Source organism: Panicum virgatum, chromosome 9K (genome assembly GCF_016808335.1).
Source record: "Panicum virgatum strain AP13 chromosome 9K, P.virgatum_v5, whole genome shotgun sequence".
Taxonomy (NCBI): Eukaryota; Viridiplantae; Streptophyta; class Magnoliopsida; order Poales; family Poaceae; genus Panicum; species Panicum virgatum.
The window spans coordinates 55,488,182-55,511,487 of NC_053144.1; the positions used below are offsets into that span (position 1 = coordinate 55,488,182).

At 45.7% G+C, this 23,306-nt stretch overlaps 3 protein-coding genes across 5 annotated transcripts; 2 read left to right on the forward strand and 1 right to left on the reverse strand.

The window, feature by feature from the left end:
* Positions 1 to 570: 570 nt before the first annotated feature.
* On the reverse strand, positions 571 to 4,857 carry LOC120648149 (L-ascorbate oxidase homolog). Its single transcript, XM_039924897.1, has 9 exons — positions 4,648 to 4,857; positions 4,378 to 4,487; positions 3,519 to 3,789; positions 3,325 to 3,430; positions 2,837 to 3,191; positions 2,315 to 2,707; positions 2,143 to 2,221; positions 1,766 to 1,967; positions 571 to 596 (listed from the first exon to the last, which is right to left on the reverse strand). The coding sequence occupies exons 1-9, from the start codon at positions 4,786 to 4,788 to the stop codon at positions 571 to 573; spliced, it is 1,683 nt and encodes a 560-aa protein (XP_039780831.1). The 5' UTR covers positions 4,789 to 4,857.
* Positions 4,858 to 15,282: 10,425 nt separating this feature from the next.
* Positions 15,283 to 19,580, forward strand: LOC120652466 (ABC transporter I family member 6, chloroplastic-like). Its single transcript, XM_039930306.1, has 7 exons — positions 15,283 to 15,677; positions 15,794 to 15,844; positions 16,613 to 16,834; positions 17,226 to 17,348; positions 17,960 to 18,136; positions 18,866 to 18,959; positions 19,183 to 19,580. The coding sequence occupies exons 1-6, from the start codon at positions 15,423 to 15,425 to the stop codon at positions 18,950 to 18,952; spliced, it is 915 nt and encodes a 304-aa protein (XP_039786240.1). The 5' UTR covers positions 15,283 to 15,422; the 3' UTR covers positions 18,953 to 18,959; positions 19,183 to 19,580.
* Positions 19,581 to 21,689: 2,109 nt separating this feature from the next.
* Positions 21,690 to 23,273, forward strand: LOC120652467 (acid phosphatase 1-like). Of its 3 annotated transcripts, none has more exons than XM_039930308.1 (4): positions 21,690 to 21,738; positions 21,985 to 22,379; positions 22,471 to 22,677; positions 22,918 to 23,273. In XM_039930308.1, exons 2-4 carry the CDS (start codon positions 21,985 to 21,987, stop codon positions 23,093 to 23,095), a joined length of 780 nt encoding a protein of 259 aa, XP_039786242.1. In that variant the 5' UTR covers positions 21,690 to 21,738; the 3' UTR covers positions 23,096 to 23,273. The 3 variants fall into 3 exon arrangements, with proteins under 3 accessions (XP_039786242.1, XP_039786243.1, XP_039786241.1); XM_039930309.1 differs by having other exon boundaries at positions 21,701 to 21,741; XM_039930307.1 differs by having other exon boundaries at positions 21,701 to 21,741; positions 21,985 to 22,677.
* The last annotated feature ends 33 nt before the right edge of the window (positions 23,274 to 23,306 follow it).

The following is a 23,306-nucleotide window of genomic DNA, read 5'->3' on the forward strand; positions in this document are numbered from 1 at the left end:
CATATCCCCAATGCTTAATAATTAGGGGGTAGAATAGCCTTTTGTACACAACCATAATATGTCCGAAAAATTTTAGAATGTACATTTGAGGACGGAGGGAGTACAGTCCAAATATTCACAACACACACTCATCCCTATAAAAACACGCATGCAAACTTTGAGCATCATCAAAGACCGAGCCGACAAATCCTCGAGATCGATAAAATCAGCATAGGTGGAGCAAATTGATATGCGTAGAACAAACACTTATTGTGTGGAACAAATGATCTATTATATGGAACAAATATAGATGTCACTAGGGGCGAAGCTACCTTAGACTTAGAGGGTGTCTATGCACCCACATAAATAAGTAAAATCAGTGATTAATTCTAGTTTTTCACCATATATGCAGCCCTCAAAGCTCAACCATGTGCATGCACCCATAAGGCAAGTACACCCCCTTCAATGTGTTCTAGCTTGGCCGCTGGATGTCACATGCATAGAACAAAACATGAGCAAACATAGAACACATAAATTGCAATTACATGAACTAAAAAGGAAGAAGAAAAGGATGCATATAAATAGAACAAACTAAGATACATCATAAATCCTAAATCCTAATGAGGAATTAAAAGATTGAATGTCACCTTATTAAGAGCCCGCGATTTCAAAATATATACCAATCAATTCAGTTATGATACAATTTCAACATTTTTTTATGTAGGAGTTGAGGGGCCATGCAGGGAAAGGGACGAAGCGCCCCGGCATCCGGCAGCATTGAGATAAGTTGTAAGAGGAGGAAAAAAAGAGAAAACACGAGGAGGAGCGCTGGGCTGTAAAACCCCATAGGCCATAGTGGGCTAAAAAAAAATAACGAGCGGACCATATAGAATAGATGCTTCTGCGAGCAACCACGCGAGCGACTGCTAACATTAGCGGCCGCCGGCTGCTCAACCTGCTAACGGTTTGGGTTAAAATCAGTTTTAGTGGTTTGGATTTTGTGTTGGTTCTACTTCAATTTGGTGGGAAATAGTTTTTTTAGCAATCAATCCGGTTTGGTTTGGATTTACAAGAGAAACGGTTTGCTTTGGTTTGGAACATTAGCAAGCGGCTGTTCTCTTGACGTCAGGTCCACGTATAGGTCTAGCCACACTATTTTGCACAGAGTAGCTGCCAGTTATACTCAGTCATCTCTAAAAATTTCAGCCAATTTTGATAAAATTTTATAGTGTGAACGGGAGGTTTTATTTCTAGGATCCGGCTCTTGACATGGACCCACGTGTTGGTTTAGGCGTACCGCTTTACACAGAGTAGCTGTCGGTCATAATAAGTCATCTCCAACAAATTTCAGTCAATTTCGATAAAATTTTATGGTGTGAACGCGAGGTTTTATTTCTAGGGTCCGGCTCTTGACGTGGAGCCGACATATAGGTTTAGTTGCACCGCTTTGCACAGAGTAGCTGCCAGTCATAATAAGTCATCTCCAATAAATTTCAGTTAATTTTGATAAAATTTTATGGTGTAAACGCGAGGTTTTATTTTCAGAGTTCAGTTCTCAACACGGGACCCATATTTTTATATATAGTTATACTATTTTGGACATAATATCTATTTCAACCTAATCTTCTTTTTTTCGCGAACGTTCAACCTAACCTTCTAGCGGACCTAAATGGGGTAGTGTGGTTTGATTTTTATATGCTATGGGGTGGTTTGGATTGGATTATATTATTATATTTAATGTAAGTGGTTTGGTGCGGTTTTGGTTTGGATCTCAAACCACTGTCACCTTGACCGGCTGCGGCGGCGCGGCCGCAGAGGAGTGCGTTGCCCGGGATGGGGAGCTCGTCGCGGGGCGAGCGCGTCGGCGTGTGCACCCGAAGGTAGAACTGCTGGCCCAGGTACCGGCGCGCCCACACCTCCGACCTCATGTTCCACATGCCCACGTTGTCCAGCGCCACCAAAACCGCCGTCCACCCTCTCGGGTACACCTGCGCACAGAGCAACCAATGAGCACAGCCACTTGACAGTAGTTAACAGATCTGCTCCCGTTCGGCTGGTGCTGGGCTGAATGTGCTCGGTTGTTCAGCCCAGCCGTTCAGCAGCAGAGGCACAGAGCCTATGCCTGGAGAAAAGTATTCAGATGGAAAAAAAACAATGCCTTACTTGCACGGTGCATCGCGACACTGCGTCGACAAGGTTGTAGCCATCCCTGCTCCGGTCGCTCCACGTCCCCACGTCCATTCTACGAGAATTGGCAGCGAAAAGTTCACGGATCATGAGCTAGGTGTTGCCGGTTCTAAGGCGAGTTCTCTCTGGAAAATATTCGATGGCGTACCCAACGACGAACACGCTGTGGCCGTCGAGGTGCCAGCTCTGGACGCCGTCCTCGCCGTTCTCGAGCACCACCTCGACGAAGGACCGGTGGTCCGAGCCCATGACGGCCGTCTCGCTCCGCACCTCGCCCGTGGCCGCGGCCGGCGGCGGCGCGTCGGGGATGCCACCGAGCCGGAACACGCCGCTGATGTTGAAGTAGTCCGCCAGCTTGAGCGGCGTGTCGGCCTCCGCGAACGAGACGCCGTTCACGGCGTACCGCAGCTTGCCGCCGCCGCCGGCGCCAGCGGCCGGACCCGCCGAGCTCGCCAGCCGGACGGTCCGGGTCACGTTGATGGAGCTGTAGTGGTACGAACCCTGCGGGTTTGGCCTCGCCGCGCTCGCCGTCAGGTTCGTCCTGCTCGCGTCGACAAGCTCCAGTTCAGGTTCAATTCACACACGACACGAACGAATCGGCCGGGATGTTCTGGTCGCCGCCCGCCGCCGTGAGCTCCGCGCGGCCACCCGGATGAGCTCCTGTTCGCACCTGATGGAGCGAACCTGGTTGAGGGAGAAATCAACGTCGTCGTCGCTGGGCCCGGCGGCGGCGGGCAGTGGCTCGAAAGCAGGGCCGCTCGAGCCGGCGTAGCGGATGACGGCGGTGGAGCGGAGGGTGGTGCCGGTGAAACGGGTGGAGACGACGACGCGGTAGTCCCTGGCGGAGCGGTCGGCGGTGAAGAGCACGGACAGCGACTGGCCGGCGTGGACGTCGACGGAGGTGTACGAGTTCTGAACCGTGTGGGTGCCCTCCACCTCGACCAGTGTCATGCAGTGCTCTTGGATGAGCAAGTTGAGCGTGCTCTGCAGACCGACGTTGGAGATGCGCAATCGGTATGTCTTCCCTGCATGGAAGAAAAAAGAAAAGAAAGGCAAAGTGAGCCGTGCTTTCCCAGGTCAGATGTTTTTTTGGGAGCTGACGGGGTCAGATTAGAATTCAGAACAGATGTAGTTTTGGCATTTGCAAGCCAAAGTCACCTTGCTCAACGTTGAAATCTGAACCATTTGGACTCCTCTTCCCGTTGATCAGGACGCCATCAGGGGGAGGCAGTTCCTTTCCACTGTCCAGCAAATCTTGCAGCGCCTAGATTACCAGCAATGACGGCAAGCTAAGCGTCTAAGAACCGGCTGGTGGGCCAATAACAATAGGATACCTCATCATCAAGCCATACCTTGTGGCTGGTGGTGTACCAGTCGCCGATGAGCACGGTGAACTCGTCGGCCGGCGAGGGGAACGGGACGGGGATCAGCGGGCGGCTGTGGATGCGGATCGCGCCGAAGCCGCCGGCGGCTTTGTGGAACGCAAGCGACGGGAAGTAGAAGAAGCTGCCGATCTGGTCCTTGGCCTGCATGCGGTAAGTGAAATTCTGGCCCGGCGGGATCGGGCAATTGGTGCCGGACACGCCATCCTGCCACGAATTCTTGCGTTGCTGCAAACCGTTCCTGCCGATTAATTTAGGTCAAAATGTAGCAAATCAGTTGATGACCAATCACTTGGACAATACTATATTTTAACTGAAACTAAATAGAGCGGATATTTCCCCAACCAACTCCTCATAGATGTATTAGGAGATAAACCTCAGCATATCCGTGCATGGACTTCATGATACCCTAGGTTCTGCTCAGATACAAATACATCTCATATCTCAATATTAAATTAAATATGGACAATTAGTCAATTACTTTGTAGCCATCCACATTCTATCACAATATAATGCTATCCGTGGTTTCCCATAGCTCATAAGAGAAATAAGGTCCGAATTTAATTTGAGAGGAAGATGGGAGGAAAAAAAAGCATCCAATGGCATACATGTACATAGTGCATCGCCAAAAAAAACATTCCACCACTTATTTGTCCGGTCAATGCATTGCAATTGGTATTTAAATTTTAAGCAACCATGATCCATGCAGCAGTTTTGTTGCTGCATAACATCTAACCATATATCATCCATAGTAGTCATCTTAGAAACCACCTATCAAATTTGATAAAAGAATTAATGCAACAACTTGTGGAGATGGATCCGACCATACCATGAGAGGAGAAACGGATCGGGCAAGCTGTTGCGGACATTGATGATCAAATTGTCATTTGTCCTGCACTCAAGCGTTGGTCCCGGGAACTGGCCGTTGATCAGAATTCCCTGGATGGAGAAAAGCAAGCGCGAAACGCATCACGAGCGATTTCCAGGATGCTAAACTAAGAAACTTTAGACAATGGTAGCCGTTCCATAACTCAGTAGATTGAACTGAATAATAAAAGCATATTTGAACTGCAAGAACAATACTTTGTTGCTGTCGTACCTGCTGCGGAACACCCAGCGGGCTTATTTCGCCGTAGGAGATGTCCCAGTCGAAAAATCTGTACGGGTCCTCTGCCCAGGCAGAGTTGACGAGCAAGCACACGCACGCGAAGAATAGAGCTCGCTCCATGCTTCCGGCCATCTGCTCCACGATGGGCAGGTCGGTGGAGGTGGAGGGAGGAGGGAGCGCGGCTATCTATTGTGGCGCGAGGGCTACCCGGATTTTGTGTATTAATTAATTAAGGGTGCAGTTCTTGCAGATAGGGCAAGAGAGGCTGCGTGCACGCACGAAAATCTCTTCTCTACGAAATCCTGGGCCCAAGCTCGGCCCAGGGGATTGGGTCACCAGGCTATGGCTATGACAGCCGTCCGATGCGTACATCACGGTGAGCACCGTAGGCAGGCGCAGGCTACCTTTCCGCATATACCATCCTCAGTCCAATATCATTGAGATTGTCATAAGAGTGTCATAAAATTTTGTGTATATTTTTTTCGGCGCTCCTAACGACATATGATCAATTTTACATCGGACGACCGTCACAATAATATTAAATAATAGTTACAACATCATAATTTAACGTTTGCAACATTAAAACAATATATATAATATTGCTGGAAAATAGGCTCATTTTAGAAATTCCAAAGCAAGAGCGCATAGCATCTATAAGAAGTCGTAAAGACATCCAGAAACACACACAAAAAACCCCCACGACCTTCTCTCTTTTCCATCTGATGAACTGTGTTGTGATACTGAGTTGCTGGATCTCGCCGCCTCTTTCTCTTGGCGTGCACTGAGGAGAAGGGTGGGCGGTATCTCTGAGCCTTTCCCGTCGTGAAGCCTGCACGAGAGACGGCAATAAGGTTTATGAATAGCGCAATTGCACGACCTATCGAGGCCGATTGACTATGTTTTGCACCGCCTCAAGCACGATTTGCGCTGCATCATTTTTTCACGAGGACGGAGCACTGATCAGTAAGTGTAATGGATTTTTTACATGAGTTTGATTCAGCTCGTTTTACTATGTCTCTTTTCCGATCTCAATTACATAATGATACTCCCTCCGTTCTAAATTATAAGACATACCAAGAATCTTGGAGAGTCAAAGCAATCTCAAGTTTGATCAAAATTATAGAGAGAAATATAAAGATTTATGATATCAAATTGATGTACTATGAAAATATAATTAATAAAAATCTAATGGTACTTAGTTTATATAATAAATGTCATTATTCTATTATATAAATTTGGTCAAATATAAAAAAACTTTGACTCTCCAAGATTATTGTCTTATAATTTGGAACGGAGAGAGTAGCATTATTTTGTGCAATTTGCCTCAAATTAAAGTCTGATCTATTTAAACACATATTTCCAACATACACAAATGAGTCTGATATCTGATTTGAGAATTAAAAATTCCAACCGCAACATTAACATTCTATTTCATGCAATATTCACCGCGGAATATAAAGAGACAATAATTGCAACATTAGTACTTATCTTTTGCAATATGTGTCAAGCTTCCGACGATAAACACATATCAGACATCTCAGCCGTAGCATTACCATTCTTTTTTTTTTTGGTGACCTGCTGTTAGGAAGGAGTTTGAAACTCTGAATTCGACAGCTACACTTGATAGCAGTTTTCAGTCTAGGTGGATATCATGAACTGATGGATCGGATCGTTATCCGGTTATACAGGTGGCGTTGGTCTTATCCTTCAGTCAAATTTCAATTTTCATTCTAAGCGAGTCAAACAATGGATGGACTGTTTCCAGCAAAATTAGTGGAGCTGATTGCTGAGATACTCTTCCTTTAGACAAATTGATATGTATCTGGTTGTGATCGGATAGTGGCTTGGGTGATTCAAGAGATCTCTTATGGTGTTAGGGACACTAATACAGTTTTCGATGTAGCAGATGTTGATTGATTGTGTGATGGTGGTGACTAACAGAACATGGCGGGTGTATGCTTGATATCTCTTAGTATTATGGAGTTGTTTTCGCCTCCCAACCGTCAGGCCATTCTGGTCGCCAGACCCAAGACTGCCTGTTCCAAGTTCCAAGTTCCTGGGAGAGGGCGCTTTGCCCAGAATCCTTCCGTTGCGAGTACAAGCCAGCACATAACCAGCTATCGCCACCAGCCATAACCATGGTACTCCGCGTTAGTTATGCGCCGAACGTTCTTAAAGTCTAAAAGCTCATGGCGAGCGAGTCGTGCCTGCCTGCACTGCAATCCAGCTTGGCCTGCCTTTTTAAAAGTACATACCAGTAACCAGTGTGCAGTTTTTTTTGCGTCATTGCTCACAGATTGCTTAGTTCTTGTCTAGTTGTCTTCTTGCTACTCATCATTGTTTTAGTTTCATCAAAGAAAACTAGCAGTTCCTTCGGTCTGTCTTTATGTCTTTCTTGATCGTTTCCTTTTCTCCAGATGAATTTGTTCTTTATGATCCAAAGAGTCTGAACATTTACTGACACTGATTTCTATTAACAATTCTCCCAAGAAAGAGCACGGAACATCAGTATGGATGCATTTCTATTAACGATCTTAACTGAGCTCTGCAGTGGATGCATGAGACCTTCCCTTCCAAAGCACCGTCTTCCACTTGCAAGGTGAACAAGACACAGGTGAAAATAATGAAAGAGGTAGTAGAAAAAGGAAGACAGGAGAAAAAATCTTTGCTCTACTAGGACCAGTATTAATGAAAGCAGGCGTAGAATTGCATAAAAGTCAAGTATACGTGAAGTCTTTAGTTCCAAGATGACCTAAACATTATGAAAATAAAGTATATGGATTCAGTGGGAGCCCGATCATATGTGCAAGACTAGTATGGTTTTTTTTTCTTTGCACAACACAACTAGGTGTTTTGTGAACCATACGAATTCAAACAACGGGGGCAAATAGTCTTGGACATATGCACCCTGTAGCAAAAGGGAGCCTAGCGAGATTTGTTAGGTGGCCTCAGTAGCACTCCTTAGGTCCTTGGTTCAACTCTCGGTGAGAGCGAATTTCAAGCTGAGATTAAAAAAATCTCTTTGTCTGCCTACACGCCAAAGCACATGTTAATAGGTCTCGATCTGTATGAGAGGTCGATTTTTTTTTCATATGCACCCCGTCATTGGTTCCCACTCAAAGCATCCTAGTATGTGCATACCAGCAGCCCACTTCAACGGCGTGCGGCCCAACAGCAGCGGAGGCGGCCCCTTCTCCACCGTTGGTGCGCATGGATATTTTTTCTTTTTCACTTTTTTATTTCTTTTTTCTTAGCTTGGTAAACGGATTCGGCTAGTTTGGTTATAACCATAACTGAACCGAAATAATTGAAACTGAATTTCCTAGATCTCCATTTTTGAAAAGAACATATCGATTCGGTTAGAACTGAATGCCTAGGATTAGATTCGCTTCGCTTCGGTCTTCCTGAGATAGATAATCCTCTTACCTCTAAAGCACCAACATTTTCGTATTGCCATGCCACCGGCGAGAAGAGGCCAGCTGCAATGCAATTCCACCGGGCGGCGAGCGGGATGACGAGGCTCATCCTGATTTTTTTTTTGATGGGGGGCTCATCGGCTCATCCTGATCTTGGTTTGGTGGAAGGTGATGAGGATCCTCAAGTCCTCACACACTAGCAAATGTACCATCTTCAGTCAGATATGATTCACATTTCTTGTCATCTCGTGTGCTGTATGATTTTTGCTGAATTGGCTGTGAGCATCATAGATCCATGGCCCGATAGATTTCAATCCTGGCGGATGCAGGTCTTGGGAACGACAAAGTTCACTTCAGCCTAGTTTGTAGATCTCTGAACTTGTATTGCTCAGTGCTTCTGTACTATCTTTTCATGTATGGCTGCAACTGCAATCACTCGATTATCGTTCATTTTTCAGACTTTTGGTGCACGTAGGATAGGAACGCACTCTGCATTTTCTATCGTGGCTCGTTTCCTCATGAGTCCGGTCATAAAAGCTGCAACTTGCACGGTACAAAACGCACGCACACTCACAGTACAACTTGCGCTACTTGCTGTAGGTTGCGCGGTGGGCTCGATTTGTATTGGACCCAGGCCCATTTCGGGCTCATTTTGATGCTGAGAGAGAGGCGGCCAGCCCAAAGAGCAGCGCAGCACCATGCGTTTTTTTAATTTTTACATTTTTCAAAAAAAAAATTACAGAAATATATTTTGGTTTTTAAAATTTACAGTTCTATACCCCTACCGCCTGGCAGGGGGGCGGCAGGGGGCCTGCCGCCCCCCTGTCGGGCGGTAGGGACCTGTTTGTAAACAAAAATAAGATTTATTTGCGAATCAGGCCTTGGTAGGGGCCTGCCGCCCCCCTGTCGGGCGGCAGGCCCCCTGCCGCCCTACCAGTTGGCGGCAGGGGGCCTGCCGCCCGGCAGGGGGGCGGCAGGCTCCCTCCTCAAATATAAAACTCCGCCACTTTCCTCTGCGCCCTCATTTTGTGCCCACGAGATCCAGAGAGGGGTGAGGGAGGTAAAAAAACCGGCGAAGCCCTGCAGGATTTTGGATCCAAACCGCAGGTAACCAATATTTCTCAACTTTGTCATTCTAGTTTTTTTTGCATGTATAATTTTATGATTAGTATTTTTTATTATTGTAATCATTTAGGGTTCAGATTAGTGGTTATAATTGAAGGCATAATATATTTGTAGATATTAGATTAACTAAAATGAAGTCTTTGCATGGCCAGATATGTCGAGCAAAGTGGCATTTCAAGTTCATTACGGTGACTTCTATAGAATTACTCATGATTTCTATGGAGTAAATCTATCAGCATTGGAAAGAAGACAGTGCAGTCTAGACAAACCCCTAGAGAGGAGTTTTGAGTCCATACGGAAATGTCTTCACAAGATGTTCAATGTGAATTCAAAGACCCATTTGCTTACGGTTCATACCTTGACTTCCTGGGAAACTAATGGGGATTTCTGAGAGTTGACGCATATAAGTAGTACGGAAGAATGGCAACATTACATGCACGCAGCTCTTGAAAGTGGGTGGCCTCTCGCAATGGTAATTCAGATTCACCAGAAGACCGGTGATTTAGGTGAAGGGTCAACACACACAACATCTGACTGTAATGAAGAGATGGGAGATGATAAAGAAGAAGAGAACATGCAAGCTCCAGAACAAGAACCACAACCACAACCACAAGGTTTAGCAGATGAAGGCGAGCGGATACCTGGAATTGTGGAGGACATGGAGAAAGAAGACCAGGATGCACAAATAATAGAGCAATGTGGGGACTCATCGGACGATGAGGACGATGAGCGCTTCCCAGTGTTAGGTGAATGGCGTAAAGAGGGTTTTGGTAATCCAGTGGTACAAGATATTAGATGTCCAGAGTTTGAATACAGAGTGAATGAGGTCATACAAGGGGCAAAGTATCGTACCATTGAGGATGTGAAGGATGCTGTGAAACTCTGGGCTGTATCTCTGAGGAAGGAATTCAGAGTACTGAAGTCTAGCAGCAACGAATACGAGGTGAGGTGTGCAGATAGAGACTGTACATGGCGAGTGCATGCATATAAGGGAAAGTTCAAGACACACTGGGAATGTTCAATTGTTACACCACATACTTGTAGATTGACAGGTGTTCTGGGACATCATCGTAATATCACATCAACTTTCGTGGCTAAGAAGATGTATGGGGTGATTCTTGACAAAATGGATTATGAGCCTGCATTGATAATTAGGGACATTGAACAGAATTTCCAGTATGTGATCAGCTATGCAAAGGCTTGGCGGGCTAAACAAAAAGTATTTGAGATGAGGTTTGGCACTTATGAAGCATCATATGACAACTTACCTCGTATGCTTGAAGCTATTGTGCACAGAAATCCTGGAAGTGCTTTTGATACATACAGTGTACCGAGCTTGTCAGGGGGCCAAGCATTCTGCTACGAGCATTCTTCTGCATTGGACCATGTGTGAGGGCATTCATTTACTGCCTTCATGTTCTGTGTATTGACGGCACTTTCCTGACAGGGAAATATAAGGGAACAATATTGACGGCAATCGGAATTGATTGCAATAAGCAGATAGTTTCCATCGCCTTTGCCTTTGTTGAGAATGAGAACACAGAAAGCTGGTACTGGTTTCTTCAACGTCTGAAGATTCACGTTGTTGCTGGAAGGCCTAATATTTGACTTATCAGTGATAGACATGCAGGTCTACTTGCAGCTATAAGGCAGCTCCAAGAAGGTAGTCAATCTTCACGTCCTATATGGCCAGATGTTGTCAATAGGTGGTGTGTGAGGCATATGGCTGCTAACTTTTATGAGCGGTTCAAGAATAAAGATCTGATGAATTTGTTCAAGCGATTGTGCACTCAGAATCAGCAGAGAAAGTTTGATGCTTTGTGGGGTATAATTGATGACATGAGCGCTGAATTGCTTAAGAGCCAGGCCTCATCATCCAGCAGGAGACGTTCTACAGATTCATTAGTTGGACATGCTAAGCCATTTTCACAGTGGATTGATGGTGCTCCTAAAGAGAAGTGGTCACTTCTGTATGACACAGATGGGAGACGTTATGGGATCGAGACGACCAACCATGCTGAATGTTACAATATGGTAATGCGTCGTGTTCGTGGATTTCCTCTTGTTGGCATTGTTGAGTTCATCATGTATGGATGTATAAGGTATTTTCGGGAGCGATACGCATCAGCCGCTCCCTTACTTAATGATCCAGGAGTGCATTTTTGCAGAAGGGTCAATGAGTACATGGAGAAAAAAATTGAAAAGTCTCGATTTCACTCAGTCATATCGATGGGCACAAAGGAGCAAAGATTTGAGGTATCATGCAGGGACAGGACCGGACAGGGTGTCCGCAGACAAAGGGTAATTTAAGAAGTTTTGATAACCATTGACGGGAGGGTGTTCTGCCGATGTCAGAAGCCAAAGGTGCATCGCTTACCATGCTCCCATGTCATCACGGCTTGTTCTGTATCTGGGTTAGATGCTGCGTCCTATGTTTCTCAATATTTCACAAAAGAAGCCGCAGCACAGACTTGGTGCCATGAGATATACGGCATCGGTATTCTAGGCCCATTCACTCAAAAAAATCCCAATCCAATGCTCATCCCTGATGCAGCTACGAAGCGGGGCATAGGCCGACGGCAAACACGTCGGATCCGGAACGGAATGGACGAGTCGGAGGCTGGAAAGAGGAAAAAACGTTGCAACTTGTGTGGAGCGGATGGTCACACTTACAAGAAGTGCCCACAACTTTCAGTACCCACTGCTGCTGCCGAGGCTGGACCTTCCGGGAATCCCATGGATGGATCGGCTCCACCTACAAGAATTCGCCGCATCTAGTTGTGCACGTAACAGCTTGCAATGTATTTGTGTGTACGAAACTAAGTATATTATATATTTGTCTCAAATTTGGTTGTAACGAATGAAACCTTCAATGTAATATGTTATGTGGTTTAATGAAGGACAAGTTAGGTGCGAGTAGGAGATCACAGGTTGCTACTGCTCAGCACGGCGATCACGGGTTTCCCAAATGTCGCATTCTTTGCCCAAACATACGTGACAAAAGACGACAACCCAATAGCAGTGCCCTTCCACCATATCAAAAAGATGTGACAACACAGCTACCACACCAGCTCACCTTTAAAGCAGTCTCTCTGGTGAGGACGACGGACCTGTCATTCTACAGTGAAGGTCTGTGGCGTGTAGTGGGGAAGGCGGAATCTAGGCGCGATCGACCGAGCGGCAGCAATGCAGTGCTGTGAGTCAGCATGCACAGAGATGCATCGAGTAGTCATTTCGAGAATCGAATCTAGCCTTTTCAGTGTTAGGTCATCTAGCCTATTCACTGTGTTATCATGTAGGCTTTTTAGGTACATTTACACTCCACACTCCGGGTATCAGACCATTGTGCGCCTATAAATACTCCGAAGTTTGTGAACTCCCAGCAGCACTCAAACACCAAAGCTCATTTTATACCCAATGTCTGGAGGTGGGTCTAGCGGGAAGAATTACTACGGTTTTGGGAAAGGAAAAGGGGGAAGAAAGGGAGGCCCCATAATATGGGAGGGGCCTCTTGGACCTGATTCCTTTCCGGAACCAGTGTTTGAGTTTCCGCCACAGCAAAAGAGTGAATTTACCAATGAAACTCCTCTTCGACAATACGATAACCGTAGAGAACCGTGGCCAAAATGCAGACATGGTGAGGACTGCTTAGTGCAGATGTGCACCGACGGGATGGATGGCGGTCGGCGTTTCTTTAAATGTCCACACGCATGGGTAATACTGGGTTGTTTTATTTCTTTTTCTTCAATGAGACACCTTACATGAAATTTGTTTTGCAGTCTTCCGATGCTCCAGAAAATTGTGGTTTTACTAGGTGGGTCGATCCGGCACCAATTGATTCTGTTCAGGAGTTCATCGAGTACCTCCAGATATAGATCTTTGATTTGGAATGCAAGGTGAACCATTATGAGGAAGTGAGCGAGGGTAACAAAGACGATGAAGTTGATGATACCAGCAATGCTGCCGGCTCACAGGAGAAACCATGCACTATTCCTTACTGCAACTGCCCTTGTCACAAGAAGAAGGGCCCTGCACCTCCGGCACCACCGCCTGCACCACCTGCAATGGGTGGATACTGCGGAGAAGCCTCAACGCAGTTTGCTACGTGGGGGTACGGCTACTAGGACTACCCTAGTGCTAGTGACATGCTGCATCGTTGTGTTTGTTCTGTTTTTTTAAAATTACCTAAGGCATGTTAGGTTAGTCCGGAATCTGTTTACCGTAGTTTGCAACGGGTTCTGCCATGCCACTGCATGTGTGATGTGTGTTTCATTATCGTTGTATTATGATGTTTGTATCTCTGATGTTTATTTGTAATGAGATAGCTGTGGACCGCTTATTTATACACTTCAACGTTCGCCTCTTATCACTCTCGTATTTTCCATTACATACAATAGATGGTATGTTTATACTTCGATGCTCCATTACGACTAAGTACGATTCAAACTCGACATTATGTACATGTCCAGTGAATGCAAAGTTAGGTACGAGACATACATACAAGCATAATACAACATTAACAATATTAAATGCGAATACATCTTAAACCGATGAACATCATATGTTATAGATCATGACATGAAATTATCTAGGTCGTCATCCCAGTTGACAGATGGTGGTGCTGCAGGTGGTGTAGTATGGCTCGACGAACCTCTTGCCTTTCCCTTTCTCTCTTTTCTGGATTTACGTTCATGTAAAGGGGGAGGAACATCATGTGTTGAAGGCCATGGTTTGGGGGGCATGAAGTCATCCATGTCGTCATCCCAGTTAACACAAGTTTGTGCTGCAGGTGCTGCAACATGACTTGATGAACCTCTTGTCTTTCCCTTTGTCTCTTTTCTGATTCTAGGTTCATGTAAAGGGGGAGGAACATCATGTGTTGAAGGCCATGGTTCCGGGGGCATGAAGTCATCCATGTCGTCATTCCAGTTAACACAAGTTGGTGATTGAGGTGCTGCATCATGACTCGACGAACCTCCGGGCATCTGTTCTTGCGCAGGCCATGTACTATCACCCGAAGATCTTATCCACCTCCTTCGTCTAGTTTGCGGCATAAGTCCACCAAAAATACATACCAATTTACGAAAATTTGGTATCGATTTGTTAATCAACTCCGTGTCCTCGGGGTAATCCTAGCATATAATTACACAATACTTTTACTATTTTGTAAATATGGATTACAAATAACGGACGTGATTAGAACTAAATAAGAGTTACCTTAATGTGCATCTCATACACTTCTGGCCGCATCCATATCTTACAATTAGTTTGTAAGAATCCAATAACATAAGGATGATTCGCTAGTTCACATACCCTCATGTATATCTTCCGACGTTCTAGCAGGTGTTCCTTTAAATCTTGCATTGTAATACCTCGAAACAATGTTAAATCTTTAAACTCAACTAATTTGGACAACACCATCTCTATCGTACCATCCGCTAATGGATCCAACTTCTTACTGATTACAAGACGTGTTATGATGTCAAGAAATATACTAGATTTTTCTTCGGTCCATGAAAATCCAATAGAATTGGAGGCAGCCATTGCCTTATGCTGCAATAATAATAAGATTCTGTCATTCTAAGTTTACTATTCTATATTTCACTATCCAAAAACTAAATCTATTATTCATAATTATTTTAGAAACAAGTCTATAATAGGTCAAAAAGATTACTTACCTGCGGTTCGGATCCAAGTTCAGGCAGGGCTTCGCCGGTGGAAATACCTCTCGGACCCCTCCTCTCTTCCTCTACCCTCTCTGGATCTCGTGGGCAGGAAATGACGGCGCCAGAGAAGGGGTGGACCTTTTATATACTTGGAGGGGCCTGCCGCCCCCAGGCCCCCTGCCGCCAACTGGTCGGGCGGCAGGCCCCTACCAAGACCTGATTCGCAAATAAATTTTATTTTTGTTTACAAACAGGTCCCTACCGCCCGGCCGGGGGGCGGCAGGGGGCCTGCCGCCCCTCTACCGGGCGGTAGGGGTATAGAACTGTAAATTTTAAAAACCAAAATATATTTCTGTAAATTTTTTTTTTGAAAAATGTAAAAATAAAAAAGACGCCAGCACCATCTGTTTGAGGCGGCCACAGTTTTTCTTTTCTTTTCTTTGACCAAAATAGCCCGTACTCCCCACGGCACCGTCCGGTCCCCGTCATCCGAAGCCGCGCCGCGACGACCGAAGAAGGAAGCATCCGGAGGCGCACGGACCTGCCTCTCCTTCCTCCCATGGCGCCGCCCCTCGCCGCCGTATCCTCCTCGTCGCCCCTCTTCTCGCCCTCCTCATCCCGCCCCCTCATCCGCCGCCATGCGCCTCCGAGCTATGTCTCCTTGCGGACGCGTGGCCGTTCGCAGCCCGCGGCGGCGGCGGCGGCCGAGTCCTCCGGCAGCCCGCTTCTCGAGGTGCGAGGTCTCACCGCATCCGTGAAGGAGACCGGGCATCAGATCCTCGCCGGCGTCGACCTCACCATCCGCGAGGGCGAGGTTCGTGTGGGCTGGTCAATTGCTGGAAATTATTGGCGGCTTGTGGTGATTTGCTTATTTGGCTCCGCAAGGGATTGACCCATGTTCGTTTTATGCCTGTGCTTTATTGTTATTAGATTCATGCGATCATGGGGAAGAACGGCTCCGGCAAGAGCACCCTCACAAAGGTAAGGTGCTTCTGCTCGATTCACCTATTTCTTCGTGTTATAATTGAAATAATTGAGAATAGGAAAAATTTTCTATGTGCCTGCGTTTTTCTTAAACAGGGAACCCCATTTCCCTTTCATAAATGGGAATCATTCAATACAATCAGAGTTTAAAAATGGCGACAAGAAAGCGCAATAGACTCTGAGAGACCTGAGTGGTGGTAGAATCAAATTCATACCACCCCGGGCCTTTTCTTCTTTTAGTTGCTCTTACTGTGTAATTAGCTAATTAGCTTGATTGGCAAACCAGACGCATGCTTTGGCATGTCGCATTGTGAATGCTTTCTTCTTAATACAAAGATGTGCAGCTTTCTCGCGTGTTCAAAAAAAAAAAGACTAGGACTGTGGGGATGTGTTTATGTTGATGTTTAATATTAAGTATTCTTCTGTAGGAAGTGTAATGGAGACACTACTTTGCTAAGATCAAGTGCTGGCTGAAATATTTAATGTTACTCATTTTGTCCATTTTAGTTTTGTCTATGTATGTCACCAGCTGTATGCTAGTCTTCTGTAGGAAAATTTCTGCAGCTAGTGGTAAGGATGTGCAATATGTAGTAAAATACTACTACTACTTGTACGTGCTCCATCGTTGGTTTACTAAGCTAGCCATGTATGCTTTTTTAAAAGGTTAATCAGGAAACGCTATATAAACAAACTGTTTAGAAATGTGTTTGTGCTCTTTGCTCTGTTACCTGTTCCTTGTATCAACCTTTTTATCTTCCTTTGCAGGTTCTTGTTGGCCATCCACATTATGAGGTAACTGGTGGCACCATTCTCTTCAAGGGTGAGGACTTGGTTGACATGGAGCCAGAGGAAAGATCTCTCGCAGGCCTTTTTATGAGTTTCCAAGCACCTATTGAGATTCCTGGCGTGAGCAATTTTGATTTTCTGCTCATGGCAGTCAATGCTCGCAGAGAAAAGAGTGATCTACCAGCATTGGGACCCCTTGAGGTTTGAACTTCACAATTATTGTGTTGCATAAATATATATATAGCTATTCACAACACATAAATATAATAATAAGTTGTTCTGGTATACTTACAATACTAAGATCTTTAATACTGATGTGCTATATGAAGGCAGGAAGGGGATGGGCAAAGTTAGGACTCCTATCTTGTTTGTTTTGGTTCATCTCATTATGCACTTCAAATGGAGCTTTCTTGCCATATAAAATTGCAGAATTGTAGTTCTCTCCTTTTGTTTTTCCCTCGAATGTCTAGCTAACTAATAAATAACTTTGTACTGCACAATCATTTTCTAGATTGATCTGTTTTTTATTATTTATTATTCTAAGGTACTTATAGTAGCATTGATTCTGACACATATTTACTTTCTCATGTAGTTTTATTCGGTTGTATCATCCAAAGTTGATGCCTTGAAGATGGACCCGAAGTTCCTTGATCGCAATGTGAATGAAGGTTTTAGTGGTGGTGAAAGGAAGCGCAATGAGATACTGCAACTTTCAGTAAGATTTGCAATGAATTTTTTGGTTTACATCACTATGAATTTGCATGGCATATTGGTCTACAAGGTTTGCCCAATTTGTTTATACTTTTCATAACACATGCATGATGTTTTGAGACGTCTCAGGGTTCATTACACAGGATTGTAGGAAAATATATTTCGTGCCTTGCAGCCTTGCATGCATCCTTTTCTGTTATGACCCGTTGAGTTGGAATTTTTTTCTCCTGTGTGATTAAATTCATAGATGATTTGTCTGCCGGACCTCTGGAACCTGCCACCCATACATTTTTTAAGCTCTGCATGGCTTTCACATGAAGTGTATATGTTATACCATGGTTATATTCGGCTATATTTGTATTTGATATTCACTAGATCTTTCTTTCCCCAATAAGCATGATCTTTGAAAACATTTCTCCATTCTCTTTTTATGCATATTGTTGAGGCTTGTTAGGTATGTTATGTTTGTATGTGCACACACACTTCTCTTTTTTTGTCGGACAATGCTTATGTAGTATGTGAACATTTTTCTGCCAGTTTTCCAGAGTCTTTCAATTTGTGCACTTCATGAATAGATTTCCATCTCTGATTCAGTGTATTTGTTTATTAATTTAGGTCATTGGAGCAGATTTAGCTCTTCTTGATGAGATAGATTCAGGATTAGATGTTGATGCAATTGAAGATGTAGCTATTGCGGTGAATGGGCTTTTGACACCCCAAAACTCTGTTCTGATGATTACGCATTACCAACGTCTTTTGGATCTCATCAAACCCAGCTATGTTCATATCATGGTAAGCCGCATAGCCGAATATGATTTATTGCACTTCAGATTTAACCTGTCTGTTTAGATGTGTTTAATTTAGTTATTCCTGTATGTTTATTCGTTTGTGCTATTTCTTGCAGACTTATAACTGTTTGATAATTGCATATATTTGTGCATCATTATAGAGCAGTTCTGTATACTACCTCTGTTCTAAATATGTCCAGGGGCATAGTTAGAATTCCTTATATTTCAGGACAGGGGGAATAAAAGGTTGCACTTGTGGTCCCTACGGTGTTAATTAGGGATACAAATGGAGGGAAAGAAAGAAAAATATAAAGGACACCCTTCAGATGTTTCAAACTCCCCCTATTATTTCTCATTTGGTGTTTCATACTTGGCCAATCGACACGCATGTTGAGTGTTGTAAATTATTAATCATATCACACAAACAGCAAATGTGTTTACTTCAGAAAGATGTAGGATTGTCTCTTCATTCACCAGATGGAAAAGAAAGACTTGTATAAAATAAAACCAACCAAGGATGGATGTCACTCTAAATTAAATTTAAAGGGAACATTGATGAGTTCACTCATGTGGTCTCCACACTAATCAAGGCCTTGTTGGTGTCTTTATATTCCTCCATTTATTTTCCAAGTTTCAGAATGAGCACTGCTTTAAGTATTATGGTGCTTTCTAACTTCTTAGAATAAAGGGTTTGTGCTGTTTCTGACAAATGCTTCTGATTGGTTACTTCCAGGAAAATGGCAAGATAATCAAGACTGGTGACAGTTCTATTGCCACTCAAATTAATGAAGGTGGCTTCAAATCAATCGCCCTTGTATAGCTTTAAAGTAGGTTCTCTTTTCTTCCCTGTGCCTTTTATTTTATATTTTGTGGGAGTAGTCTGTCTTCTGACTGATCTGAAGTTGAACAATGCACATACATGGTAACTGTACCGGTGATTTCTCTTAATAAAAGAAATAAAATGGTTAAAAAAGAATTTGTTATGATCGGTCTATTCTGCAAAGTAAATAAGGTTCTTAAGGATTCCAGTGATTTTCAAAACTTGTGCAGGTCAAACACTTGAAATAGCTTGCTGGGAGCCTATTTGTCAGAAGTACTGCCTGGGGTTTGCAACTTAATTACTAGACGTACTATGCATGCTGGGGTAGCATCTACTGAATGAACTCAACAAAACTTTTGAGTTTGTGTACCCCATTCAACCAGGCATGTTATCTTTTGAAGGTGGAGAGTTGGTTATTGATACAAGTAGTGGTACCCAGGGAAAGCATCTTACTACAAGATTCACAAATTTTGTATATTTGAGTATGACTCGTTGCCTTGGGCATCTACTTATCAAGATTGTTTTGCATGTACCTTTTTGTAAACATTTTAAACACTTATAACTAATGTGCAGGCCTAGAAAATTAGTAGATGTCTCCGCACGGGAGAAGTTTTGGTGCGATCATCAATTCACATGTGTGCATGCTCTCTAGGCTTGCTGATTTATCTATATCTGTTATGTTGTATTTGTGTGCAAAAGCTACTGACCTGCAATCAGTGGCGGAGCCAGGAATTTGCGGCTGGGTATGCCAAGTTTCAAAGCAAATACACAATATAATGGACGATAAGTTATAATGATCATAACAAATCCATAATAGTAACCAAAATTTAAGTTCTAAACATGAATAATTAAACAATATTACAGAACAGTGGTCCGAGAGGGCCACCGGTCAGAGGAGGGCCTTGGACGTCGTTGTCTTGGCCGCCGGTGCCCGGTGGGCTGGTGGCAGGCACCTTCTATTCTTCGCAACTCGCTCTAGCAGGAGAGGACGCAAGCCATGGCCCATGTGGGCGAGGACATGAGGTCGCGAGGCCGTCAGGTCTTCGGTTGCCGATCACCAGAGTGGGGGAGCATCCGAGCGGAGAGCCACCGTCCCGTCGAGCACCGAGCACCGACTGGTCGCGACTCGCATAGCAGAGCGGTACTCCACAGCGTTGAGATCACATGAGGGACGTAAGTTTCTGCATTTCTAGGCTTGGTTCGTGAGCTTTGGTGTATTGAGCCAATGAACCATATTTGGCGGTATAAGAGGAACTCCAAGAGACTCTCTATATCTTTCCTCTCATTGCTAGGAATACAGATTTTGATGGAAAAATACCCTACAACAGTTTCTCTAAGTGGTTATCCAAATATAGCCATCCCCTATTCTGTATTTCTTGCTAACTAAAGATAGATAACGAAAATGGCTTTCTAGAGTGTACACAAGATATATAAAAGCTGTAGGAGAGTGAAAACATATAGAAAACAACTTTGATGTAGAAGGCTCTTCAAATGATAATTTAGATAGTGTGTTTTAGAAAGACTCTTGGAGATGCATCTATATATCTTTACTAGTATTTCCTTCCAAATCTTGGGTATGCCAAGGAATACAGGGGCATACCCCTAGCTCCGCCCATGCCTGCAATCTGGACTAGTGTGACCTATGAGGCTATGACTCCAATGGTATTGTCAGCTAGGTGCTTGATTTCTGTTATTCTCATTACAGTTGGCCTATGTCCCAAAGAATATGATTCGGTTGTTCACTTGTGGGGGGTGGTGGAGCATGCTGAAGTTTCTTATGTGCCTTCCACACACACAAACGTACTCTTAGGCTGCTATCCATTATCCGTCCGCCACTAATGGTGAGTGGCTACGGGGGTTAGCCTTTCCTGTTACAATTTGCAATTGCTAGCACCGTCCAATAAAAATCGAATCTTTCTGAGGTGGTGGCTTTCTTGCTGCTTAGTAATAATCACTGATCAGGGTAGCAACTTGCCATTGACTCGTGCACTCTAGTCCGGTTCAGTATAAAATATTGAGCCTCGCAATGGATTCAAGCTTTGACTTCTGCTCTTTGGCGCAATCAGAGATGATGAATTCAGTAAGAGGTTATTAGAAAAGCTGGTGAAAGTAGTCAACCTCGCACTCTGTCGAGGACACCGAGCTGTAGCCAATTTCGAAAGGCTACATACACAGGCATCATCTTGAACACACGAAAGTCAACTGCCTCTCGTCGTACTATAAAGACGTTGAGAAATTCGAAGGTCTTGCAGAAACTACTACATGGCTACATTCTCCCACGCCGTCAATTCGGGAGGTCAGCGTCCACCATTCGTCCGGCCCCGCCCACCGGAGCTCCTCCGCCGGCGTTGCCTACTACTCTATCGAGCAAAAGAGCCCCGCCGGTAGCCGAGGTCGCCGTCGCCACGATCGCGATGTCGCCGTCACGCTGCAGCGGCGGCGCGGTTGGGTCCACGTGGCGCGCACCGCGGGCGCTGGCGGTGCAAATGGGGCTCGGTGGCCGTGGCTGGCCTCACGCTCGCTCCGTCACCGAGCGGGAGACCTAACCCTGAACCGGGTCGCATTCGGGGAATGTCTTCCGGCCTGCCGCTAATTCCGTGGCGTAAACATGCCCTTTTGCATTAGCCGGGCGGGGGGGTCTGCTTTCTTGCGTTGGGCGGTGACGGGTGACTCATGCCATCATCCTGAAATCTCGCTATAAAAACCCATGCGCCGGGTGGTCACTTGGACACCAGCCTTCAACCTGGTCCCTGCTCTTGGCTTGGCTGCCGCATTGGCAAACCCAGGTAGTTGTAATAATTCTACCATCTCATCAGAAAGGCCTTTTTTTTTCATCTTCTTTTGACTCTGGCTTCTACTATCTTCGTTTGGTCCTGATGAAACGGGTTGTGATGGTGACATGAGGATGAGATCGATGAATCTCACTCGTGGTTTCTTCACGTGCGTGCAACTCGGGCATTGAAAGGGAAACATTTAGTATTTGCCAGCGTTTGAGCTTAATTCTTTTGATGATGAATTGATGATGCCTGCAGATGGCCTCGCGGGCGCTCGACGCGTGGCGGCAGCTCGTGCACCTCGCTCTGCTGCCGCACCTCCTCCTCCTCCTCGACGCCGCCGGCGCGAGGCCGTGCTTCTGGCCGGGGCAGGCGCCCGAGGACCCCGGCTGCCTGAGCTGGCGCGTCATGGTGGAGGCCAACAACGCCCGGGGGTGGCGCACCGTGCCCGCGCAGTGCGTCGGCTACGTCAAGGGGTACATGACGCGGGGCCAGTACCTCAGGGACCTCGCCGGCGTCATGGAGCAGGCGACCGGCTACGCCGACCAGATCGCCGGCGCCGGCACCGACCCCGACGGCCTCGACGCCTGGGTCTTCGACATCGACGACACCTGCCTCTCCAACCTGCCCTACTACGAGATCAAGCAGTTCGGGTGCGCGCGGCCGCAGCTGCCTCCCCTGTCCGTTCTTGCATCTCGCCACCGATCAGACGATGATGGTTCAGAAGAAATGTCTCCTTTCCAGGGCGTACGATCCGTCGGCCTTCAAGGCGTGGGCGAGCAAGGAGGCCTGCCCGGGGATCCCGCCCGTGCTCTGGCTGTTCACGGCGCTGCTGGACAAGGGCTTCAAGGTCTTCCTCCTCTCCGGGAGGGACGAGGAGACCCTGGGCCCGTGCACGGCCGGGAACCTGGAAGCAGAGGGCTTCTCCGGGTACGAGAGGCTCATCATGAGGTACGAGCACGACGCAGCCACTGTCCGAGCGTAGTGCGTCTCTGACGTGGACGGCTGAGCATTCAGATTCACCGCCAAATAGGAAAAGGCTGGACGGTGCTCCTTTTGCGAGCAGCCAGTCACGACTCACGTTCCCAATCCCCAAATCGCCGTCAAGAACGTCATCCGGATTATTTATCAAAAAAAAATCGCACCCACAATTTGCTCATCTGAAATGGCATGACCCATGGCGGCGTGCAGGACCCCGGAGTACCGAGGGCAGAGCTCGTCGGTGTTCAAGTCGGCGATGAGGAAGCAGCTCGTGGACGAAGGCTACAGGATCCGCGGGAACGTCGGGGACCAGTGGAGCGACCTGCAGGGCGACTGCGCCGGCGACCGCGTGTTCAAGATACCCAACCCCATGTACTTCGTCCCCTGACGAAGCGAATTTTTTCTTTCAGCCTTGACCTGCCTGCCTGAACTCATCAGGAATTCAGGACCAAACAAATTATGTAGTGAATGGTGTAAACGGATGGCTAATGTGGAAGAAGCACAGGCCGTAAAGCAAATATAATCGACGACGACGATGAAGAAGAAGAACCCTTCTTTTACTCCAATGTCTGAATGTGCTTGTACCAAGCAAGTCAAAC